At 49.0% G+C, this 26,322-nt stretch overlaps 1 protein-coding gene across 2 annotated transcripts in view; it reads left to right on the top strand.

The window, feature by feature from the left end:
- The first annotated feature begins 6,409 nt into the window (after positions 1–6,409).
- CNNM4 (cyclin and CBS domain divalent metal cation transport mediator 4) overlaps positions 6,410–26,322 on the top strand; it is a 35,373-nt gene continuing 15,460 nt past the window's right edge. For both annotated transcript variants that reach the window (XM_070236132.1, XM_070236131.1), the window contains exon 1: positions 6,410–7,910. In XM_070236132.1, coding sequence (XP_070092233.1) covers positions 6,509–7,910 — 1,402 coding nt within the window. In that variant the 5' untranslated portion in view covers positions 6,410–6,508. The remainder of the gene's footprint in view (positions 7,911–26,322) is intronic.

Here is a 26,322-nt window from a genome sequence, read left to right as displayed (position 1 = left end):
GGCCACTTAACCGCTGAGCCACTGGGTCTGCCCCCAGGTTTTTTTTGTTTTTTTTTTTTAAGAAATAGGAGAGAGCAAAAATTATATGAAGGGGTAAATATGTCTTGCGAAACAGTCTTCTCAGTTGTAATTTTATACATAAAGCTCCTGGCTACATGTTTCCTCCTCACTTCTCACCCCCGGCCACTACACATTATTGCTACTCCCTGTGAAGAGAAATCCAATTCATTCCACAAATGCACGTGGAACGCTGGGCATTTCGGATACAGAGACGACTGACAGTTTTTTCCCTTGAGGGACCCTCAACCCCGTGGGAAATGGCCTCCAGTCCACAACAGGGAGGAGAAGAAAATGAAGAGGCAGAGGGTGGTAGATTACTTGCAGAAAAACCATCCCTGGCCAGTGGAATGGGGGTAGGGGAACGTCCATTTTCTACTTTATACACCTGGTGTCATTTGAATTTGTTGCAATGAACATGTATAACTTAGCAATTTTAAAAAAGCCCAGTAAAAATAGGAAAATACACAAATGAATAAATGAATGAAATGTAATGTGAAAGTCCTGGCCTGGGGGAAGGAAACAAAATAATGTATTTCTTTCTTTTTGGTAGGGAAGATTGGCCCTGAGCTAACATCTGTTGCCAATCCTCCTCTTTTTGCTTGAGGAAGATTGTTGCTGAGCTAACACGTGTGCCAGTCTTCCTCTATTTTGTATGTGGGATGCTGCCACAGCATGGCTTGATGAGCGGTGTGTAGGTCTGTGCTCAGGATCCCAGCCCACAAACCATGCCAAAGCAGAGCATGTGAACTTAACCACTACACCACTGGGAGGCCCCGAAAAGAAATAATATTTACAGAGTAGTGCTTTTAAACACGACCTCATGGGGCCGGCCCCGTGGCTGAGTGGTTAAGTTCACATGCTCCACTTCGGTGGCCCAGGGTTTTGCCAGTTTGGATCCTGGGTGTGGACATGGCACCGTTCATCAGGCCATGCTGAGGTGGCATCCCACATGCCACGACTAGAAGGACCCACAACTAAAATATACAACTACATACCGGGGGGTTTTGGAGAGAAAAAGGAAGAAAACATAAAATCTTTAAACAGGACCTCGTTTAGTCCTTTCAATATAGCAAGAAGAGTCTCTTGATCCTCATCTTAAAAATGGAAAAACTGAGGGGCTGGCCCCGTGGCCGAGTGGTTAAGTTCGCGCACTCCGCTGCAGGCGGCCCAGTGTTTCATTGGTTCGAATCCTGGGCGCGGACATAGCACTGCTCATCAAACCACGCTGAGGTAGCGTCCCACATACCACAACTAGAAGAAGCCACAACGAAGAATATACAACTATGTACCGGGGGGCTTTGGGGAGAAAAAGGAAAAACTAAAATCTTTAAAAAAAAAAAAAAAAAGAGGAAAAACCGGAGCTGGTCTGGTGGCATAGTGGTTAAGTTAATGCACTCTGCTTTGGTGGCCCGAGGTTCACCGGTTTGGATCCTGGGCATGGACCTAGCACTGCTCATGAAGACATGCTGAGGCAGCATCCCACGTAGATGAACTAGAAGGACCTACAACTAGGATACACAACTATGTTCTGGGGCTTTGGGGAGAAAAAAAAAGAGGAAGATTGGCAAAAGATGTTCGCTCAGCAAAAATCTTCCTCACCAAAAAAAAAAAAAAAAAAAGGGAAAACCAAAGGCCCTAAGAGGCAAAGAATCTTGCCCCAGTTCACTACCTGATAAGGGACAGAGCCCACGACATTTCTGCTACAGTCTTTTTCCATCTGCCAACCAAAAAAAAAAGGGTCAGAAACTAGGGACAATGACTCCAAGAACTTTGTTTTCAAGCTTTCGTAAATACTACTCAATGTTTGTCATCTTGCTCTTTCTTGTTTTTCTCCAGTGATTAACAGTTAATATCTTCAAATAAAAAAGTGTCTTTGTGTTTTCAGAGGCAGAAGGAAAAACTTGCTGGGGTGGCCAGTCTTGGGGACAGAGGGTGCTCCAGCGCACAATAGGAGGAGGGACACAGAAAGGAAAAGAGCAGGCAGAGTCCTAGGTCCACTCAGACCCTCAGACCTGGCGCTGCCTGGGACTCCTCCTGGAGGCCCAGGGGCCCTAGTACAGCAGAGGCTTTCTGGCAGGCCTTGCCTTGCAGTCGTCAGGTCTCTGCAATCCCAAGTGAGAGGTTTCCTTCTCTCCCAGCTTGCTACCCTTTGCAGCCTGAGCCCCTTTGGGCAGTGAAAGCCCCTCCTGTCTCCCCTCCACCAGCTCTGCCTCTGCCCCAGCCTCCTTTCTTCCCTCACCACAGTGGCTGGGGGCCGCACGCAGTCTTGCTTAGTCCTCGGTGGTCCCCCTCAGCCTTCTTTCTTCCCCCATCATCCCCTACTGATTTTCTCCCTCTGCAGGAAAGGGAAGGGAAAGAAGAAGACTGTGGCTGAAGGTGGATGGAGAGACATAATGGAGCTAAGGAAATTTGAGTGTCCTCTAAAACTCTGGGCCTCATCATTTCCATCACCGTCACGGTTACAGATCATGTTTATTGAGCTATTACCACGGGCCAGGCATCCTCTCACTCAGCACTCAAGAATGTTCCAGAGTCCCAGGTCACACAGGCCATCTGTGGCCATGCCAGCCCCACACTGTGCCTCCAGACGTGTGCCTGAACCCCCATGCTGGGGCATCCTGCCTCCGTGGTCCTGTCCCAAAGGAGAAAAATTTGTCCTATAGCCTTGGGAGCCTGAAGCCTACCCAATTAATACAAACGCTCCCTCCCTTTTCCTGCTCTGGTATGGGCCTTCCCGTCAGAGGCACATCCTTTTACTGGCCCAGATTCACTGACCTGATATTTTCATCCCCTCCTCTGGCTCAGTGAAGCATCTGTCCTAGGTACAAATCATGACGCCAGGTCCTAATGTCCCCACTTGCTGGGATGATGTGAGTTGGGATTTGAGACAAGGCACCATCCCAGCTAATCCCAAGCTTGCTCGTCCCTTTGTGGAGGGATGCCTGCCCCTTCCCTCTTGAGACAATTTAATGGCGTGGATGTATCCGCGAATATTCTGCTCAGGCTTATTGTACACTTACAGACAGCCAGTGAACAGGCCACTGCATGTACTGATGATGGCCCGTGTCTCACCCTGAAAAGGTACCCCACTGCTCCCAACCAGGCTCTCATTCCCCAAGGCCCATGGCATCCCCCGAGGAACTCTGCCTGGCGCCGGATCATAGGAGGCTTCAGCCTCTGACCCTCACCAGTGGACAGGCAGCTTCTCTGCCAGCAGCTCCCTATCTTGGAGACCCAGAGGTTGGAAAGGGCTAAGAATCCAGCCTGGGAGGGTTCCAGACTAGAGAGTGGAACAGGAGATCCTAGGTTACTAATTCAGGATCTGGTTCATCATTGGATCCTCAGTGTCAGCACAAGGCCACAGGGCCTAAACCCGAGAAGAACCTGTCAGGTCCAAGGATCTCATGGACGGAGGGCTTTGAGATGCTGAGGTGTCAGACCCTCCTGAGAAAGACCTTCCCAAACTCCTTACTTGCAAACGGAGGCAACTCAGGTGAGTAAAGGCTTCCACCCAGAGGCAGAGAAACAGGTTGGCCCCCAAAGAAGAGGGCCTTCTCACTTGCAGTCACCGTCTGCCATTTTCACAGCCTGGCTCACAAGAGTCACACAGGCGTCCAGGCTTCCTGACTCTTCATATTAACAGACCTCCATCTCCATGTCATCCCCACCACTCTGTGGGAGAGGTTTTTCACCTCCAGAGGTGGAAAGGTTAAACTCTCTAACCAGGGATGCAAGCCTGGCAGTGGATGAACCTGGACTCCAGTCTGGGCCTCCACTGCCTCCTCCAACACTCTCTGTGTCATGTTACATTCATCTTTTACTCACAGACTCTTGTCTCCTCCGCTAGATCAAAGGATCTGCTCTATTCACTTTATCACAGATGTGAATATAATCATGGATGGGTGTAATTAAATGAACTTTGGGAGAGACTGATTTTTCCTACCAGACCCTCAACCACCCCTCCTGCTTTTCACCCAAGTATCTCGAAAGCTTGTTTTTCCCTTCCCTTTGTTGGCTTCTGTCTTCGGACTCAGTGCATACATAGAGAGCTTCTGAGTAGAGACAATCTGAAAAGGGCAAAATAAAAATAGCCAATGGGTCAACAAAGGAACGGGAAAGTCTCTAAGTATGGTGGGGGAGGGCAGTAGTCCTAAAGCCAGCTGGGAAGAGATGAGGCGGGGTGGGCAGAAGCCTCCCCAAGAGCTGGGCTTGCTCTGAGGCGAGGCAGGTAGCTCATGCTGGTGGGTGGAGATGAAAGAGAACAGTCGGTCAAAGGTTCTGCTTTCTGCTTTTGTTCTGTCTCGGCCAGTGCCCATCCCGAAGCTCCTGTTCCCTAAAAAACTGGCCCGCAGGACCTTCACTGTGGAATGTGAAAACCTGCCTGCAAGGGACCGCTTCCGGCTGGCCTAGTATGCAAGCCCTCTGCTAACAGTGCTTAATTTCATCAGGCCTCCACCCCCACACCTCCTTCCATAACACTGTATGATTATTCCTCTCTGTTTAGACTTTTTCTGGCTGGTATTGATTGTTACTTTTTCTTTTTTTTCTTTTTTGAGGAAGATTAGCTCTGAGCTAAATCCACTGCCAATCCTTCTCTTTTTGCTGAGGCAGAGTGGCCCTGAGCTAACATCCATGCCCATCTTCTTGTACTTTATAGGTGGGATGCTGCCACAGCATGGCGTGATAAGCAGTGGGTAGGTCTGCACCTGGGATCTGAACTGGCGAACCCTGGGCCGCCCAAGCTGAACACACACTTAACCGCTATGCCACCGGGCTGGCCCGATTATTGCTTTTATTGGCAAACAGCACATCAAAATAAAAATAAACACAAGTGTTTGTGCAGAGAGAGATTAAAGTGGATTGTGTCTCCAGGGCTGGGGAAAAGACTTGCTGTGAGACCCTGTGGTCAGCCTGGTCCCTGATTCTTCCCTCAGCGCACCTCTGCAATTATGATCGGGATGTTTGTCTGTCTCCTGCCCCCTAACAGGGTGGGCAGCTGCGGTCTTCCCCACACACCCTAAGTGTTTGGCACTTAATTCAAGGTAATTCATAGCTACCAACTGACACGGCGGTAGGGCTGTCCAGGAAGCAGTCATTTCAGGGCTAGGCTGGGGCGGCACCTCTCAGCTTGTTTCCACATGCAGCTGCCCCAGCTGGCCAGTCACCCCGACAATTTGGGGTTACGGGTTTGGTCCCGGAAGGGCAGGCAAAAACAACAACAACAACAACAACAACAACAACAACAGCTACACAGCCAAAGAACATTTAGAGTTGTCCTGCCGTGTCTAACACCTAGGCCCCAGCTTAGTGAAGTGATGCTGTAGTATCATTCTTATGCCCACTTTACAGATGCAGAATCTGGGGCTGAGCGACCCTCCAACTTGCCTTCCCAAAGTCACCCAAGCCTGCTCTTAAGACGACAATCTGTAAGGACCCTAATGTGTGTCTAGACTTAATTTCTTTATCTGTAACAGGGAAATAACACTACCTCTTAGAGTTGTTCAGAGGATTGAATAAACATTCTGCGTTTACTTGTTTATTGCCTGTTTTCTGGTCTAGACTGTAAACTCCAGTGGGCAGGGACTTCGGCTTATTCACTGCTATATTGTCAGAGCCCGAACAAGTGCCTGGCACACAGTAGGGGCTCAATATTTGTGTCCTAAATGGAAACGATATGAGATAAGGCCAGGCCACACCCTGGCCCTTCTCTCTGCAGGTACACTCTTCATTCTCAGTTCTCAGACTGGCGCTGGGGGAAGCTTCTTCTGGCCTTGGGACAAGGTCAGCAAACCCCCCAGGAGAGGGGTGGCCAGAAAAGTCTTCAAGGGGCAGGCTGCAATGCCGGTGGCTTCGTAAGCCTCCCGCAGGCCTCCGCCCTCAGGATCCACTTTTCTTGTTTTATATCAGGAAAAGCACTTTTCTGCCGCAGCACAACGTAGGGCTGCTTCTGAGGTTCCTGCAGACAAGGGACACACTCCCTGAGCTGCAGACTTCTGGGGAAGGGAAGGCGCAGGGCACGCGGCCCCGGCTAGGCTGCCGACGAGGAACTCCGCGACCACGAGAGTGGGTCCCGCCGGAGGAGAGCTGGACCCGCGCAGACGCCGAGTGGGCGAGCAAGACGGCGAGGAAGGGCGGCCGAAGTGGAGGGTGGGGTGGGGCGGGGCGGGCGCCCCCCCGCGGCTTCCGCCCGCGGCTCCCGCGCTCGGGCGCCGCTCCACCTTAAGCGCCGGACCCCCTTAAGGGCGGGCGCTGGAGGCGCGCGCCGGGGGCGGGGCCCCCATGCAAATGAGGGGCGTGGGCTGGCGGGGCGGGGCGGGCGGGGCGCAGACCTGACGTCAGGCCTGCGGCCCGGGCAGTTGGCTCGGCGGCGGCGCAGCGGCAGGAGCGGCGGCACGAGCGGGGCCGCGCGGCGAGGCGCGGGGAGCGGCGGCGGCCGAGCCGGAGCAACATGGCGCCGGTGGGCGGGGGCGGGCGCCCGGGCGGCGGGCCGGCCCGAGGGCGCCTCCTCCTGGCGGCGCTGGTGCTGCTGGTGCTGCTCTGGGCGCGGGAGGCCCGGGGCCAGGGCGACCCCCAGCGAGGCGCGATCCTGGGCATGAGGCTGGCGAGCTGCAACAAATCGTGTGGGATGAACCAGGAAGGCATCATCTTCGTGTCCGAGGGCAGCACGGTGAACCTAAGGCTGTACGGCCAGAGGCTGGGCTCTATCTCCAGCAACCTGATCTCCTTCACCGAGGTGGACAACTCCGAGACCATCCGCAACTCTACCAGTTGCCCCGAGCTCACCAAAGACCTGGTCGTCAAGCAGCTGGTCAACGTGACCCGCGAAAACACGTCAGGGATGCTGGTGGTGCTCACTAAGTTCCTCCGGAGGAGCGAGAACATGAAGCTGTATGCACTGTGCACTCGGGCCGGAGTGGACGGGCCCTGGCAGAGGTGGACGGAGAACGACTCGCTGCTCTTTATGGTGGAGGAGAATGGGAGGTTCCTACCCCTCTGGCTGCACATCCTCCTCATTATGGTGCTGCTAGTGCTGTCGGGCATATTTTCTGGCCTCAACCTGGGGCTTATGGCCCTGGACCCCATGGAGCTGCGCATCGTGCAGAACTGTGGCACGCAGAAGGAGAGGCGCTATGCCCGCAAGATCGAGCCCATCCGGCGCAAGGGCAACTACTTGCTCTGCTCGCTGCTCTTGGGAAACGTGCTGGTCAACACCTCCCTCACCATCCTTCTAGACAACCTCATTGGGTCTGGAGTCATGGCGGTGGCCTCCTCCACCATTGGCATTGTCATCTTTGGGGAGATCTTACCTCAGGCCCTGTGCTCCCGACACGGGCTGGCTGTGGGTGCCAACACTATCGTTATCACCAAATTCTTCATGCTACTCACCTTCCCCCTCAGTTTCCCCATCAGCAAGCTCCTGGACTTTTTTCTGGGCCAGGAGATTCGCACCGTTTACAATCGGGAGAAGCTGATGGAGATGTTGAAGGTGACAGAGCCCTATAATGATCTTGTGAAAGAGGAGCTAAATATGATCCAGGGTGCCCTGGAACTACGGACCAAAACTGTGGAGGATATCATGACCCAGCTGCAAGACTGCTTCATGATCCGCAGTGATGCCATCCTGGACTTCAACACGATGTCGGAGATTATGGAAAGCGGCTATACCCGCATCCCCGTGTTTGAAGATGAGCAGTCCAATATTGTAGATATTCTCTATGTCAAAGACTTGGCCTTTGTGGACCCCGATGACTGTACTCCCCTCAAGACCATCACCCGCTTCTACAACCACCCAGTGCACTTTGTCTTCCATGACACCAAGTTGGATGCCATGCTGGAGGAGTTCAAGAAGGGTAAGGCCTGGCGCAGCTCTCCCGGTGAACTTTTGTCACTCCTCTGTACCTTTGCCTGTTTTGCATCTGCTGCTCATAGTGTCCCTTTGCCCAATCACCTCCTTTGCTTCTGAGGTGAATGGCATTTGGGGCAGCAAAAAGAATTCTTAAGCATCTGCTGTCTGCCAGGCACTGTGCCTTATGCTTCAGGTGAATCAAAGCTGAGTGACACACTTGCCCCCTTGGAGGGAGAGAGCGAGGCCTCAGGGAGCTATTGAAGCAGGACAGAGTAAGGCAGACGTCTTAGATGAGGCCAGCACCAGGGCATGGAGATGAGAGCACAGTGGTGCATCTGATTGGGGTGGGGCAGGGAAGGAGCTAGGGAACTGAGAGAACCTTCACAGGGAAGGGAGCATTTGAGGATAGCCTTAAAAGGTGGGGAGACTTGGTACTTGAGGTGGAGGGAACCCCATGAGCAGAGGATCTGAGTGGGGAAGCAAAGGCTGTATTTGTGGCCCAGCAAGTGGTCCTGTTCAGCTGGGTGTGGGCTCTGCTCATCAGTGCCGGGGCGAGAGGCTGAGTCATTAGCGGCCTCGGGAAGAGCCTTGAAAGGATGCTTAAGTATGATTGGAGCTGTGGAAAGTTTTTGAGCAGGGGGATGCCGTTACTGGAGCTCCTAGCCCACAGAAGCCGAATTGGGAGGTCTCTAGTTGGCTCCCCACTCAGAACAATGCCAAGTAATGCTTTGACTATTCAGCAGAAGCAAGCAGATTAAGTTTTGGTTATTGTTCTGTCTTTCCCAGGCGCCAAACATAAGCTTCCCCTCTGTGGTCTGCTGGAATCTTCAGCCGGCCTTGCGTGGCCTTGTTTTTTTTTCTCACGTGGGTTCTTGGCCAGTTCTCAGGTAGTTAGAGAGGCGCTTGGAGAGTTTACTCACCAGCCTCAAAGCTCAGGGCACACACCTCTTTCCTTACTTCCAACAGAACTTTCCTCCCACCTCTCAGAGTGGCAGTAAACAAGCCAATTATGGAGTAAAACCCTCCTAGGCCAAAGGGAGTGAGGAGGCAGAAAGGGAAGCTCTTTATAAAGGAATGGGAGGGGGAGGGAGCTCATCCTAAACCCGGGGACTTTGCTTCTTTTCCCATAGGTAGAGCTCCTGCTGACTAAGACCTAGGTTGGCCTGGGAGCGACTTCTGCACCCTAGCTGAGAGCAAGCTCTGGACCCTTGTTAGTTGTTTCTAGAATAGTGAGTGGAAGGGAGACTGGAACTGGCTGGGTCAGTGGGCAGTAGAGTGGAATAGGGAGGAGCTGGCCTTGCCAGATTTGGTCTGAAAAGATGCTCGGGTAGGGGCCAGGGTCGGGGGTTGGTCCCCTCCTGTTTTCAGTTTGACAGACTGAATCTCAGCATCAGAGCTGAGAGAAGCCTTGAGTAATATAAGTCCAAGTGGGAGACAGCCCCATAAGGCGGCCTCACTTCTCAGGAACTGGAGGGATGTGGACATCTGGTGGTGATGGCATAACCTGGGGGAAACTTTGGGGGTGCAGACCCAGGAAGCTATTTCCCCCAGGCACCGCAGCCTGGGACAGAAGAGCAGTGTGGATTTGTGCCCCACCTCTACTCTGCAGCCTCTTGGCTCTGAGGACTTCTCTCTTGTTGCTTGGTCAGGAACCTGGTCAGGACTCACCAGGGCGTTTCCTCCTCATCACCTCTCTGGTCTTTGGGACATTGTTGGTGACACACCCAGCAAGCACGTTTTGCATCTTTCAGCCCAGATCTGGATCCAACCAAGCAATATGGGTTGGCTTGGCCGGGCTCCCAGCCTCTGGTCAGCAGGTCTCAGCTCTCCTAGGGTGGGAGCTTCCTGGGTCTTAACAGGGCCACGTTTGGATTCATCTTGTAAAAAAGTGCCACTTCATGAAGCTGGGTAAATAGAGCTAGCATCTCTCAGGCCAGAGCTCTGCTGAGCGGAACTCTCCAGATGCACATTTTAGTCCCCTGGACACTCCGCCTTAACAGAGGCCTGCGGCCTGAGCCCAAACCCGAGCCCAGGGGATGCTGGTAATTCCATGGATGGTCTACCCAGTGCAGCAGGAAGCCCTGCAAGTGTGATATGGTCATCCCTGATGAGCACACCCCGGGGCTTTAAGCCATCATCACTTCCTGGTCCCCAGGCTCCCCCCAGTGTGGGCTCTTCCGCGTCTTTCCATCTGGCATTTACCTTTTTAGTTTGAGGCTGTCTGGGACATGGCAAACCCCTAGTGCACATCTGCAGTTTAAAAGATTTCCTTTACAAATTTGGTGTTTGGAAGCCTTCTTTTTTAGCCAAGAAAAACAAGGGAGCAAGGTTACCAACAGCCAGCGTTGTCGGCAGCATCAAAATCAGAGCTGGGGTTGCCTGCTGAGACTAGCCCAGCATCTCTCTGAGGGTCTGTCCTGTGCTTCGGTGGACGATTCAGCACCTCCAAGTCGGGCCAGGGCCCTGACCTCTGCCAGAGCCTTTCTGCTCTGAGTGTAATCCTCTTTTAAGGTTGTTTTATCTCCTTCCTGCCGACAGCGTATGAGCTCCTTGAGGGTAGGGATCGTGCCTATTAGTGTTTTGCCACTCAGTGCCTGGTGAAGAGATGAGTCTTCAGTGAGTGCGTGTTAAATGAATGAGTGAATGAATGAATTAATGAACAACAAATGAACGACTGTCCGGCAAGCCCTACTGGCCTTCTTGCTGTGCTTGAACACACCAGGATGCTTGCACCCTGATGCCTTTGCCCTCCTATTCACTTGGGCTGGAATGTTCTTTCCCAGATGCATGTGGCTCGCTCTCCCCTCCCTCATGTCTGCTTCAACTTCACCTTCTCAGTGAGGCCTTCCTGGCACCCTATTTAAAACTGTAACCCCCCATTCCACCCTGACCTTCCTGGTCTCCCCTACCCTGTGCTAGTTTTCTTTTTCACGTATCACTTTCTAACAACTATGTAATTTATAAATTTACTACGCTGTTTATTGTCTGTCTCCTCCCACTAGAATATAAGTTCCAAAGGGCAGGGCTCCTTATTTGTTCACTCCTGTGTACCTGCCCCCTAGAATGGTTCTTGGCACATCGTAAAACCTCAAGAGAAAGTCACTGAATCAATGAATGACTTGTCAGATTTGAGAGTTATCCCGGTTCCAGAAGTGCTAGAATTTTGAGGAGCTGATAAGGGATAAAGAAAAATGGGTGTTGTGCTGTTCTCCAGGGGCCTAGCTGCGCCAGGAAAGACAGGAGGAGCTCTTGTAATGACATAGCTATTAATGGTTCAGCTCAGCAACTGAGAAAGAGTTTGGGGTCTTGAGTGTGATGCATGGTTCCCCTTCCCTGTGCCTCAGTTTCTCTGTGAATAAGTGGTCTTTGACCATCAGGAGTTTACATAGCTTCCCTCATTAGCGTGACTCATGAGTATGCTCCTGCACACTTAGAGGCAAGCTTGGGGAGTCAGTGCAGGCATGGGGGTCTGAGCTCCGCCTAAGACTAAGGCAAGGAGGTTAGGGCTTCCCAGCTGCTTCCGCCTCCCAACTCAGGCCAGTTATCGTTAGATATTTGTTGACCCTCGTACTGTGTGCAAGGCCTGTGCTGGGTGCTGCAGGACCTCAGGAGTAAGACCATCTAGTTGGTGAGAGCAGTGAGGCCACCGAGAGGCTCGTGTGATTTGAACCTTTGTCCTTTGACTAAAACCTCGCCTAGCACTGTTTGCAGTACTGGGTGTTGTGGTTGGGTTTGTCTACAGCTTGAAATCTTAGAATAAAGGCTCCTTGGACTTTTCCTGGCTCAGCTGTATTTTTCCTCTATCGCAGATGCTCTCTCAGACTCTGGAAGCAAAGCACTATAATCGATGAACTCTCCCCCTGGAGATCAGAAGCTCAAGCCCCACACTGAAGCCCAGCTTTCAGCTTTCTGCAGTGCCCTTCCCTCTGTGACATTTCTGCCCCTCCCAGGGACTGAGCTCATCTTTAGTCATCTTATCTTTCCCCACCCACTTTATAACCATTTAGCCCCCTGTAAAGAGCTTCGTTTAAACTCTGCCCAGCTGGGTCACTGATCCATTAGGTGACTTTGGAACTGTTATTGCTCCTCATAGAAAGTTGGTGGGTTATAAATTGGAGGGGGGAAAGCTAGAAATATTTTATTAACTCCTTCCACATTTGCCGTTCTTTTTTTTTCTTTTTAAAGATTTTATTTTTCCTTTTTCTCCCAAAGCCCCCCAGTACATAGTTGTGTACTTTTAGTTGCGGGTCCTTCTAGTTGTGGCATGTGGGACACCACCTCAGCATGGCTTGATGAGTGGTGCCATGTCCGCACCCAGGATCTGAATCAGCAAAACCCTGGGCTGCCGCAGTGGAGCACGTGAACTTAACCATTCGGCCACGGGCCGGCCCCATCCCTTATCTTCTTAATTTTATTCCTGAAACACCTTTACAAAGTCAAGCAAAAACACTGTATAATTTTTGCATTCGTTTTGATTTCTACCATCTGACACACCCTAAGTATCATCTTTCCTTCTGTTTATTCGCTCCTTCATTTATTCAGCAGACATCTAGTTTTTTGAAGCCTGTGTGTCACACTCTGTGCAAGCTGTTAGAAATCAGAGAGGAATGAAACAGCCCTCTTGACAGAGCTCTCAGTCTGCCAGGGAGACAGACGTGTCAGCAGAGCTTGGCTGTGCCCTGCTCAGTGGTGCAGTGCCGAGGGGCCAAGGATGCTTCTCAGGTCAGAATAACAGGACTCACTGATCGTTTCAGAGATGTTGAAATCAGGGCCAGGAAGTAGTTATGAACACCTGAGGTTTCTAGCTTGGGATTCAGGTTGATGATGATGTCATTTGATGGAAGTTGGGAGAGGAAGAAGCAGCGACAGTTGGTGAGTGTGGAGGGAAGGGAGTGATGGTAAATAATAATGGCGTGACCCCATTTTGGACTCCTCTGTGCCCAGCACTGTGTACACCAGAGCTTCTCACACTTGAACATGGGCCCAAACTGCCTGGGCATTTTGTTAAAATGCAGATTTGAACTTGGTGGGTTTGGGGTGCGGCCGGAGTCTGTATTTCTGACAAGCTCTTGGATGATGCCCACGCCTCTGATCCTGGACCACAGTGAGCAGCATGAGGGTGAAGTCCATCTGGGCAAGTGTGCAGGTGAACGTGCCCATGTAGGGGCTTGGGAGTGAGGCCAGGACCAAGCTGAAAGCTTTGGAAGTCAGCTGAGAGCAGGCAGAACGTGAGAAACATGTAGAAGCCTGGCCAAAGTGGCTTCTTGGAGAGAGAAAAGAGCTAAGCAGGTGTGGTTTTGGGAGCCTCCTGGGGAGGTCAGATGGGGCAAGGGCTGAGCACAGACTGTAGGATGGGACAGTTATGTCACAAGGTGCTGGGAGGGGGCAGCCTCAGGAGTGGGAGTGAAGGCAGCCATCCACCTGGTCTCAGATAGCGCCACCTGGAAATGGTCTCTAACTGAGCTGGTGATTTGATCTCCAGAAGCTGCCCGGGGGCAAGTGTATCTGAGAGTGACAGCAGCTGCCTGCTAGGGTAGAGGTGCCAGCAGGGCAGCTGACAAAACGCTGGCCAGGCCCCTCCTCTCTTTCTCTTTAGCGGGTGCTTGGGGGCACGGAGCATGGCCACTGTGGGGAGGGCCGTACAGTGCGGCCTGCGGGCGGCTGCTCCTCTTCCCCTTGCTGGCATCTGCAGCCTGTGGGCTGGCTTTGCCAGAGGAGCCAGAGCTGGGAGCAGTTTCACCAGTCTTGCATTTACAGTTCTCTTCCTAGAGCTCTTCTTTGTGTACTGGAAGGTGCTGCCTTATGTGTCGGCCCTAATAAGAGCTTCTTAGATCATAGTGAGATCATCCTGGTGTTTACTTTTCAAAAATCTTATATTTTTAATGAGAAAGCCCAGCTCCAGAGTTTTTCTGGACACCTCTGGTCAGGATGGGAGGTATCGAAGAGATGTTTAACCTTGAAAATAGATGAGTGCACAGAAACTGTCCGACAGGATAAATGGCTAAGGGGCAGAGGACTTTCCAGAAGCAGAGGCCTGTCTTGTCCGTAGAAGTCTGGGAAGACACTCCAAAGGAGGTGACATTTCAGCTGGGTCTTCAAGGGTGAATAGACATGGCATTTTCTACTTCTGTGGCTCGTGTTCTGCGAGAACGGGGACAAGACCACAGGACAAGAAATGAGCTTATCCGTCCTTGGCGCCAACTTAGGGTAAAACCGCTTCTGCGTGATGTGACTGCTTCTCAGCCGTTTCTGGAGGGGCTTCGAGGTCCGACCGTGTGCCTTCTCTCTCCATCCCTCCCCGCCCCCCACATGAGTGCTGTCAGACAGAGGAGCCAGGGTCGTTGAACAGAAAGGGCATCTCTGAGGGAAGGGAATGGCACCTCACGGGCAGGGGCAGTAAGAGCGTTTAACAGACACCCTCCTGACAGGCTGCACAGCCAGGGAGAGTGTGTATAGAAGGTGAGGATGGCCCAGGCCCTTCTGTCACTGTCTTGGTGACTGATTTTAGCAGAGCCACCAGGTTTCTTCAACCCAGCCCACGCGGAGGGATGAGTTCCCTTGCTTGTCCTCCAGCTGGCTCTCTCTAAGCCTTCCTTTGGTCTTAGGGATTTTTGGAACTTTTCAGCAGAACTTGCCATGAGGATGTGAGGGTTATCGAATTTCCCAGAGGTGCCCAAGATGGCCCTGAGCCAAGAGGATGGGGAGTAGCTTTCTGGTGCTGTTCCTGCCATTTGACCCGGCCCCTCTCCCCTGCTTCTCCGAGTCCCTCTGTCTGCCTGCAGGCACAGCTGCCCTTAGGTGCTCGCCTGTACTGTGCCTTCCGTTACCCCTTGTCAGCCCTGAGCGTGCCAAGACATCCTGTAGTTTTGTGGCTACATAAAGCACTCCTGGCTCATTGCATAGACTGGAGTCTGGACTCCTCCTTATTGTGTGATGCATCTATCTCATCATCAGAACTTTAGAAAACACACAAAAATCTAAACAAAACAATCCATGAGCCTGTGACCTAGAAAGAACCACTTTTAATATTTTGATTTATTGTAATAACTTTTTTAGAAATTTACTTTAAATTTTATTTTTTGGTTAAAAACATCTTGTAACAAACAGCAAGATCAAAACCATTTTCATTTTTGTGGCCACGCTCTCATATTAGCTGCCCATTTGTATTTTCACGTTTAAATCATTGTCTGCGTACAATTTTGTGTCCTGCTTTTTTGGAGCACGGCTTAGATTGGCTCTTCAGATTTTTCCTCTGATAAGAAATGAAATCCTTTTTTATCCCTGGGCTTCTTGGGAGGAGCGTTTGGGAGGATTTCCACGGACTCAGGGCTGGGCAGTGCTGTGTGGCTGACAAGAAGGTAGCCCAGAGGGCTGGGGTGTGCCGCTGCCAGCCTGTTTTGCTTCGGGTTAAGCCTGGTGTTGCTGGAGCATTCCCCAGAGGGTACAGTCAGAGCTGCTTCCATGCTGCAGGGCTGGTTTACCAGTACCTGGGCAAGGTTCTCGAAAGACTGGTTTCCCAGGCTCTCTCGAACGCCTGGTCTCTGGCCAGCGGGCAGCCAGGAGCCTTGGTTGGAAGGAGTTTCCCTCCCTTTCCACCCCAGGCAGGCTCACTCCCACACACACTCACTCCCCACCCCCACAGACACAAAGACAGGCTCACACAGAGGCACACTCTCCCCTCACAGGAAACGCACTTACCCGGCGCAGACAGACAGACACACAGTTACCCCCTCCAGGCAGGCAGCCTGTCTGTCTCTGTCTCTCTCTCTGTCTCTCTCTGTCTCTCTCCTCTATCTCTCTCTGTCTGTCTGTCTCTCATACATACACATGCACAGTCACCTGGAGTCCTGTGTTTTAAACTGATGTCCATCTCTCATCAAACTTCCCTCAGATTGAGTTTAAAAGTGAGTAAATGCTCATGCAGTGGAGTTTATTTCATGAGAGGCTCAAAATAGAGACTGCCTCTTGGGCTCAGAAGAATTTCTCTGCTTGCTGGTGATTTGGTCACTCACGTTAATGTGTTCGGTTCACAGAGCTGTGGTGAGGATTCAGTGAGGGAAGGCATGTGAAGCACCCGGCTCAGTGCTGTGCCAGAAAAGCAGCAAAGACAAGAGGTAGCTCCAAGGGAACAGAGACTCCGCAGGAGGCCCCGTGTCCCCGGAGGTGCCCCAGACCCAGCGCTCTGGAAGAGGGTAGAGCAGGAAGAAGGAAGTGCTTTCTCTAACAGTTAGCCTTTATCGAATACTTAATTAGTCCTCCAGTGCTGTAGATGGGGCACTGAGGCTCAGAGAGCCTGACTCTTTCCCAGTCACATGACAGCCAAGTGGCAACCCCAGACTGCTCCCCTCCAGAGGCCAAGCTCTGAGCCGCTGTTCTGTCACTTTTCAGTGAGATTAAGAAAGAGACCAGAAGATTGGGATATTCCAGTAACTCCCAGCTGGAAAATTTACTGTCGATTCTAGATTTTTTTTGATTGAGATATATAGTGCATTGTGTTAGTCTCAAGTGTACAACATAGTGACTCCACATTTGTATATATTGCTAAATGATCACGATCAGTCTGGTTCATAGCCATCACCACACAGTTATAAAAATTTTTTTTCTTGTGAGAACTTTTAAGATCTCTCTTAACACCTTTCAAATATATAATACAGTATATTATTAACTATAGTCACCGTGCTGTACCATATATCCCCATGACTTATTTATCTTTTAACTGAAATTTGTACCTTTTGACCACCTTCACCCATTTTACCCACCCCCCACCTCTCGCCTCTGGCAACCACCTAGATTTGTTTCAAAGCAAATTTTTCATTGAAGCAAAGTGCATAAATCCTAAGTGTACAACTTTATAATTTTTGCAAAGGAACAGCCCTGTGTAACTACCAGTGAGTCAAGAAGCAGAACAGTGCACCACCCTAGAAGCGCCCCCATGCACCTCCCAGCCACTGCCCCGCCCCAAAGTCATCATGGGTTACTTAGTCTGTTTCTGAAGGTTTAAGGTGAATCACACAGTATGCATTCTTTTGTATCTGGCTCCTTCTGCTCAGTGTTAGGTTGTGAGCTTCATCCATCTTGTGTGCAGCCGTAGCTCCGTCTTTGTTGCTGTCTAGTATTCCGTGTATAAACAGCCCACAATGGTGCTGTTGATGGACATTTGGGTTGTTTCATTTGAGGCTGTTGAGCACTAAGAGTATACTCTTGTGCATGTCTTTTGGTGACTAAATGTAGGCATTTCTGTTGGGAATAGACCTTAGAGTAGAATTGCTAGGACATGGTATGGGCACAGATGAGTCGGTTTTTTACAGTGCGTGTATCAGTTTACACTCCTGTCCGCGTAACTCTGGTATTGTCGGCTGCTTATTTGTTTATTTTATTTTATTTTAACCAGTCAGGTAGGTCTGTGGTATGACGTTGTGATTTTAATACAGATTTCCCTAGTGACTATTGATGTTGAGCACATTGTCATATGCTTACCATCCATATGGTTAGTACTTTTGATATCCTGCTTAAGATTCTTTGCCTGTATACAGGCGGGAAGCTAGGATCCTCTGTTATCTTCTGGAAGCCATATTGTTTACCTTTCACATTTAGCTCTATAATCCTTCTGGAATTTTTGTTTTTGATGTGTTACAGGTTAAGATTCATTTCTTTATCCATACGGATATCCAGCTATTCCAGTACTTACTGAAAGACTGTCCTTTCCCCACTGAGCCATGGTGTTGGCACGTGCATCTGTCTCTGGAAGCCTTTATATTCCATTGGTCTCTTTATTTTTCCTTGTTCCAGTACTACACTGACATAATTGCAGTAGTTTTATAATCAGTTTTAATATCTGGTAATGTTAAGTACTTTGTTCTTCAAGGTTGACTATTCTTATCCTTTTGCTTGGGAATTTTGTGGAATTGCATTGAATCTGTGGATCAACTTGAAGACCTGACATCTTAATAATAATGAATCTTCCAATCTACGCACATGATTACCCCTCCATTTGCTTATGTTCTCATCATTTTCTGTGTAGAAGTCTTACATCTTACATTTGTTCCTAGGTATTTGGTGATTTTAAGTGGTGTCTTTAGAATTTTATTTTCCAAATGTTTGTTGCAGATTGTTCCAAGTGAGGTGTACTACGGTTCAATTCTGACGCTGACCACCCGGAGTTAGCATCAGACCCCACAGGTCTAAGGCTCAGTCCTCCAGACGGCCCTCACTTCAGATGCCGGCCACAGGTGGGGGCCGCCCACTTGTGTACTTCTTACCAACCTGCCGTAAATTCGGGGGTTCTCATGACTCCCCTCAGGTTTGATAATTTACTAGAATGGCTCACATAACTCAGGAAAGTACTACACTTATGGTTATAGTTTTCTTTTTAAGGATACGCATAGGATGAGGGCTGGAACTGTCTGGGATGCTGAGCTTCCGAGCCCTCTCCCCATCCAGTCAGGGTGGGTCAGCCCCCTGGCCATCAGTGTGTTCACCACCCCAGAAACTGCTGAGCTTTGGGGTACAGAGTTTTTATCAATATTTCATTACCTAGGCATGGTTGGTTAAGTTGTGGGCCACATGATTGGATCGAATCTCCAGCCCCCTTCCCTTCCCTGAAAGTAGGGCAGGTTCTCCTGGGGACCAGCCCTGTCCTGAAGCTATCTAGGGTCCACCTAGAGTCGTCTCATTAACATTATAAAGACACTTCTATTGCTCAGGAAATTCCAAAGGTTTTTGAATCTCTGTTCGAGGAACCAGGGTCAAAGACCAGATATATTCTTTTTTTTTTTAATTGAAAAGTAGTTGACATACATTATAGTTTCAGGCATACAACAGAGTGATTCCACGTTCATATGCATTACAAAGTGATCACCACGCTAAGTCTAGTAACCATCTGTCGCCGTACAGTTATTACAGTATTGTTGACTGTATTCCCTGTGTTGTCCATTATATCCGTGTGACTTACTTATTTTATATCTAGAAGTTTGTACCTCTTAGTCCTCTTCACCTATTTCGCCCCTCCCTCCCCCCTTCTCTCTGATGACCACCAGTTTGTTCTTTGTATCTATGAGTTTGTTTTGTTTTTTTAGATTTCACGTATAAGTGAGATCATACAGTATTTGCGTTTCTCTGTCTGACTTATTTCGCTTAGCATAATGCCCTCCAGGTCCATCCATGTTGTCGCAAATGGCAAGAAGATATATTATTTATTATACCATACAAGTATAGAGAAATATAGTTAGTTTTTGTATAGTGACCTTGCTAAATTTACTCGTTAATTCTAATAATTTATTTTAGATTCTTTTGGATTTTCTACACATAATTATGTTGCCTGTGAATAATGGCCATTTTATTTACTGAGTGCTAAGCTTTGTACATTTTATATCTTGTTCTTGCCTTATTTCACTGCCTAGGAAGGACATCTAGGATTGTGTTGAATGGTGACGTGAGCATCCTTGTTTCATTAGGTCTCGGAAATGTTTCAAAATTTATCATTATGTATGATTTTGCTGTAGTTTTTGGTAGATTTTCCTTTATCAGATCAAGAAATTTTCCTTCTCTTCCTACTTTGCTAAGAGTTTTTGTAATAAATAGATGTTGAATTTTACCAAATGCTTTTTATTTATTTATTTATTTTTAAAGATTGGCCCTGAGCTAACATCTGTTGCCAATCTTTTTTTGTTTCCTTCTTCTTGTTTTTCTTCTCTCCCAAGCCCCCAGTATGTAGTTGTATATTCTAGTTGTAGATCCTTCTGGCTCTGTTATGTGGGATGCCACCTCAGCACAGCTTGATGAGTGGTGCTAGGTCCGCGCCCAGGATCTGAACCAGTGACACCCTGGGCCGCCGCAGTGCAGCGCGTGAACTTAACCACTCAGCCACAGGGCTGGCCCCGCAAATGCTTTTTAAACATCTGTTGAGATGACTGAATGACTGATCTCCTTTGTTGTGAATTACACTGATCGATTTTTGAATGTTAACCCATATACATTTATTGCATAACTGGAATAAACCTGACTTAGCCATGATGTAGTCTGCTTTTATGCCTCACTGGATTTGACCTGCCAATACCTTTATTTAGAATTTTGGCATCTACATTTATGAGCGAGATAGGTCTATAATTCTTTTTCCTGCCATTAAAAAAAAAAAAAACAACTGAGAGAGATATTACAAGATACCCCTGTTAGTTTTTTTGTGTGGCAGGAAAAGATTGTTTAATAATTGTCTTTTCCTCTTAAAAGTAATATCCCAGTTTAGGCGAGCAAGTTTGAGCGTAGCAAGTAATATTCTTGCCCCCTCCCCTGCTTCTACTTCTAATAGCCAGTGTAATGTCTCCTCCATTGTGTCGGATGTTGCTGTTTTTCCCCTCTTCGGGTTTTGATATGAAGGTCTAGAATGATGGTTATGTTTTGTTTTTTTTTTTGGTGAGGAAGATTGTCGCTGAGCTAACATCTGTTGCCAGTCTTCCTCTATTTTGTATGTATGACGCCACCACAGCATGGCCTGAGGAGCAGTGTGTGTGTCCACGCGCGGGATCTGAGCCTGTGAACCTGGGGCTGCCAAACTGGAGCACATGAACTCAACCACTATGCCACTGGGCTGGCCCCTAGAATGATTTTAATAATTTGTAAGCATTTGGAAATGATATATGGTTATCAATTTACCAAGAAAAAAAAGCTTTTTCTTTTTTTGGTGAAAGAGATAAGATTTACTAGGTTAGTTCAGTAGAAGGCTAGTTCCAGTCTTAATGTGTCCTGATGTCAGCAAAGTATTTCACAGAATTTCCGATTATATCTTCATGACCAACATAGGACATGTGGGCTCATTAGTAATGGTCCAACTTTTAGATTGTCTGTAGGTTATCAGCTGGTTGCACAAACAGGTCTATAGAATGAGTGCCTCACAGGGCAGTAAGTGAGCTGTGAGTCTGTAGGCAATCAGTGAGAGGTACAACCAGGAAGGAGCTCATTCTAGGTGGGGGGTGGGGGCGGGAGGCCAGACGGCTCAGGATTACAGGGGAAAAGGCCAGAGGAGCTCCTGAGAAGAGAGGACTGAGCCTAAAGGGAGAAGCAGTTTGCTGGAAGAGTCCAAAGTCAAAAGAAGGCTGGTGGTGCTGACGAGATGGCTGGAAACCCCCGAGGTGCCTCCTGATCACCCCCCTCTGCCCTTCCCATGCTTGCGGAGGCCTTGTCAACTGGGCCTGCATCTTCTCTCCACTTTATTTTCTTCTGCTGCATAACATACCTCTAGTTCTCTAGTTCCTCCCTGCCTTCTAAACTGCCGCTGGCTGTATCCTCCAGGAGAGTTTTCCACATCACTGAGGACGAAGACATCAGCATTAGGTCTGAACTCACCCCTTGGATAACTTAAGAAAGGTTTAAAAACCCTCCCTTTGACCAAGTGATTCTCCTCCTAGAAATCTATCTTAAGGACTTGGAGATATAACCAAATATATTTATTACAAGGATCTTCATAATGGCCAAAAAAAAAATGGGGGAAAGGCACAATTTAAGAGCCCAATGGGGATTGGGATTATGTACATACATGTACCATGAAATACTATGAGGCCATTCAATTTTTGAAATATTTTTATGACATGGGAAAATACAGAGAATGTAAAGTATTTAAAAAGCAGGATACAAAACTATATATACGATGATCCAGTTTGTGGCGAAAATACATATTGTAATATTTGATCTGTATATATTAATACTAAAAAACCAAAGAGAATGCTCAGTTAATGGTAGTCATTTTTGGAAGGCAGGGTTATAAGTGATCTTAATTTCCTTCTTTCCACTTTTGTTACCAATATCAGAAAAAAAATCATGTAAAAATTAGATGTAAAATTTTTTTATTGTAAGAAAATTGGGGAAATTAGAATGCTGTTGATGATCTCAAGGAATTGTATGTTTAGATGTGGTAATACCATTGTGGTTTTGCTTTTTTTTTAAAAAAGAGCCCATACGTTTTAGAAGTACTTACTGAAATACTTGTAAAATTTACAGATGTTTACAGATAAAATCTGGGATTTGCTTCAAAATAAGCCAGTGGAGTGGGTGGGAGGAAAGAGGAAACAAGATTGGCCAGAGGAGTTAATTGTTTGTTAGGTGAAGGGCCCTGAGGGTGTAATTATATTATTTCCTGTACTTTTGTATGCTTGATATTTTCCGTAATAAAAGGTTAAAACATTAGAGACTGCAGGCTAAGTGAAAAATCAAAGGCATGAAGACCGTCCCCAGGGTGAGAGAGGAGTTGTAGGGTCTCCTGTCAACAGCTTCACCCTGGGGTGCTTGGGTTAAAAGAAGAAGGCTATTGGAGAAGTCCCATTTCTGAAACCCACTTGCTCACCCCCACACAGTGCATCCTGGACAGGACTTCTCTGAGCCTCGGTTTCCTCCCGTGAAGAGGCTTCGGTAGAAGGAGATGCATGTGGGGCAGCCCCCGGGGCCCATTATAAAACAAAAAGTTTTTAAAGAAGTAAAGATGAAGTAACCATTGTTTTAAATGTCTTGTTAACGGTTACCATTTCACATTGTCTCTGGCTTATACGTTATGTGCTTTCTCAAGGCACAAAATACCCTTATGGTGAGATTCCTTATTACTAACAGTGGCTGTAAGTCTGTTTCAAATAGTTTTCTTAACAATTTTGCGTTATTTTGGCCACCCACCCAGCCCTGACTCCACTGTTAGTGATTTTTGCCCCTGCTGATTGACAGAGGGGGGCGGGGCGGTGAGGGACCCCTCTGGCCTGTGTGGGCGCCTCGCTTGCTTTATTCGTGTTCTCTTCACTCTGCGAATTCCTTGCAGGGCCCTTGTTAAGCGACCGTGCATTTCGTGAGCGTATATTTGGTTAAAAGTGCTCAACATCATCTGCAAACCCGCGTAACTGAGCAGACGCCGTCTGCAGCGGGCCAGTGTGGGAGCCCCTTCCTGCAGTGACCAGCCGGCACACAGACCTGGTCCAGCCTGCTGTCAGTCTGGATAAACAAACGCTGAAGTTGCTTATTTATTTTGGATTAAAAATAAACGTAAACGGAGTCTGGGATGAGTACCCCCTCTGGAGACCCTGCTAACAGGTCCCAGGTGGGCTGTGGCTCTCTTCTGGGCATGCATGCGCTGTCTGGCTGTGTTGCTGTCTTGCTCAGGATGGCTGGGCAAGTCTCTAGAAATCCCTTCACCTGTGGACTTTGGCAAGTGGGCCACAATGCCTGCATTTCCATTTCTCTCTTCTGTGCAGCTGTCCTTCTGTCACTTTCTCTCTTTTTTTCTGCTTTACTCTGTTTTTCTCCTCTCCTCACCTTCCATTTTCATTTCTTTCCCTTTAAAAACATAACCAGCTATAATGTAGTATTTTCACTGGTAGCTTACTTACTGAGCACCTGCTGTATATTTAACCTCGTGCTAGGCATTGAGGAAGGGATCAGGAACCACTGAATATAATTTCTGCTGGTGAGAGTGTAAACTGGGAGGGAGCCCTACAAGGGAAGGCAGTTTGGAAGTTTCTGTCCCATTTGCCGATGCGCAAACCCTTTGACCTAGTGACCCCACAGCTGTAAATGTATCGTAATCTCACGAGGGTCAAATGATGGACACACAGGGATTTTCTACAGGGATTTTCACTGCAGCGTTGTTTGCAGTAGAAAAAACTGGAAACAGTCTTGTGTTCATCAGCAGAAGGGAGAGGGTCAGTCCGTCCTGGCGTTCAGCAGTGGCCCCTCCAGGGGAAGGGAAAGGTGCTCTGCTCCTGTGACATCGCTGAATGCAAAGCACGAGGTGCAGAGGGCTGTATGTTGTATTTTTAATTAAAAAGTAAAAATAAAAGTAATATATTTATTGCAGAAACTCTTAGAAAAGTGGGAAATGATTAAGAATTATCCCACCACCCAAAATATGAGTATTTTTGGTGTGTTTTCTTCTATTGCCAGTGTGGGGACCTGGAATTGGCCACCCCAAGATATGTCTCTTTGGCATCAGGATTATTTGAGGCTGATTGCTTTTGATAAACTGGGACAGGGAAGGAGGCTCTGAGGAATGGAACTTGCCCTTTGTTAGGACATATTTACATTTGTAAGGTAAATCTCTATCTGTAAAATGTGCCTCCCTCTCTGTACCAGGAAGAAAAAAGGAGATGATGTTCTCTTTAAAAACTCTTAATACCAAAGGCAATGACTTAAAATCTGCATTTTATTGTGCTAGTCTGGTAACCTCCTGTAACTGACTTCCCTCCCCCTCCCAACGTTGGCATTCCTTAAGGATTAAGCCTCTTTTCTTAGGCTAGGAACCGATTGCTGCTGCGCTCACCTGTGACCGCCCAGCTCCAGACATAGACTTGCCTCCTGCTACGCCCACCGAGATAGCAGACCATTACCTGCTGTGTCCATCAAGCACTGTGCCGACAGGGCAATCTTGTGACTATTGTGGGAGGGACATTTCAATCACATGTGAAACACCCCGTTTGGGGGTATATAACCACTGTGTGCACCCCACTTCTTCGGTGCCCTTTCTTCCTTCGGGAAGAAAGTCCCCGGGCCATGGTTCCTCATAAAGCTTTGTTTAATTTTCTCTTGCTATTCTGTCTCATGTGAATTTAATTCGTTCTCCGGCCAGACGAACCCACACTTGGGGAGAGGAAACCTCCTCCTCCCCTACACCAGCAAGGAACTATATTGCTTTTCTCTTCCTCTCAAAATGAGATGTCATTCTTATCTTTTCTGATTATAAATGTGAAATTAAAAAAGTGAGACATGTTGATTTTAAAATGCAGTAAGCAAAAGTGAAAGAAACTGGTAGTGCTTTTACTGTCCTGTTTTGTACCTTTTTGCTCTGTACAAGCGGTAAACCGCCATCTCTAGATAAATCCATGTCTGCATCAGGCTTTTCAGTGGCTGCAATACTGTGTCATAAACCCCATTGGATGTGCCCTCCTGGGCATGTCTTCACGCTGGCCTGGGTATTTCCTTTGTATTAAGGTCTTTACCGGAAGTGGAAGACATGGCTGAGTGCAGTCTTGCACGTTTTACTTTTGACACGTACTGCCGAATCTTGAAGAAAAAATTCCATTGTTCTCTCCAGGACTGCACTGTTTTAGTCCCTTTGGTCTTATAATATATTCTAATTTATATTAGAATTAAGGACCTCCTCAGTGTTCTTTCAAGTTTCTTCTTGCTTGACCAGCTTCCTCCCTGGCCCTCTCTGCTGTGGATGCCTGACAGTCTTCTTTCTGTGTGTAACTCTGCCACCCGCGTGGAGCTGAGCGCCGCCGACAGTGGGAAGTTGTGCCAGGGCTTTGGCTCCTGCTGCCTGCCCCTCTGGTTCCTCTCCTACTCCAGCCCATCTTCTTGCTTGGCTGCTGGGATGGGCCCTGCTCCTCCTGCTGGACGAGGTCAGCACTATTAATAGCAGCTTAATCCTGCCCACGGCCTGGGTGGAGGGAAGAAAGGAAGGGGGAGTCCCAGGAAATCAGGGTGCCTTGTGGTCTGCACATGCAGACCCGTGGCCTATGTCTGTGTCTTCCAGCAGCTTGGCCAGCGCCTCTCCCCGTAGGAGGGCCTGAGAGCTCAGGGCCAATCCTGGGAACCTGGGATGTCAGGAGGTCAGCGAGGAAGATGCCGAGGACACCCTCGAGGGTGGTGGGACTCCCATGTCTGATCTGGGGCCCCTGGATCTTCCCCATGAGAAAAGGCAGCTGGAGCTGGTGAGTAGGGCTCTCTCAGGGCCCTGTGGACTTTGAAACCCAGCACCTACTAGTGTGTTTTTCTTATGGTCTTTGAGAGATTATAAAGTTTTTTATGGAGGGAGGAGGACACAGCAGTTTACTAAAATCGGCATTGCGGAAGGCGGAGGAGCGGGCTTGCTGGGGCCCCTAGAGACCAGCCAGTGTGTAGCCAGCAAAGAGTTTGGAGCGTGTGCTGCACTCCAGGCGTGGGTGGGAGGGGAGAGGGCGGCGTGGAGAGGAGTGAGGTCATGGTGCAGGCCTGGCGGAGGTGCAGCCCCATCCCTGGGGAAATGGATGCCATTCAGCCAAGGCACAAGCAGGCGTGGCAGCCGAGCAAGTGCGAGGAAGGGAAGAACAGGCGGGGGTGGGGGCAGTAGGTGCTGAGGGGCCCCCAGGGCTGAGCCAGGGGAAGGAGGAAGAGGTGATGGGGGGACTGTCAAGGGACTCAGGCAGGTTCGGGGTCCTTTCACTCCTTGGCCCCTGTTCCAGGTGGGAGAAGGCAGTGAGAGAGGCCCCGGCTTGCTGTCTGCATCTGCCGAGTCCTCTGGGGTTTCTAGAGGCCTCGCATGCAGTTCTCTGACCTGGGAGGAGACTGGCCCACCTGGCTGGACAAAGGCCGAGGACAGGCAGAGTGGGCAAGCTTGCAGCCAGGTGTGGCTGAGAGGAGACCTCAGGCGGCAGCTTCAAGGCGCCTCCTTTCCCACAGCCAGGCTGCCC

This window comes from Equus caballus, chromosome 15 (assembly GCF_041296265.1).
Source record: "Equus caballus isolate H_3958 breed thoroughbred chromosome 15, TB-T2T, whole genome shotgun sequence".
In the NCBI taxonomy this organism is placed as follows: domain Eukaryota; kingdom Metazoa; phylum Chordata; class Mammalia; order Perissodactyla; family Equidae; genus Equus; species Equus caballus.
This window is presented reverse-complemented; position numbering and strand designations above follow the sequence as displayed.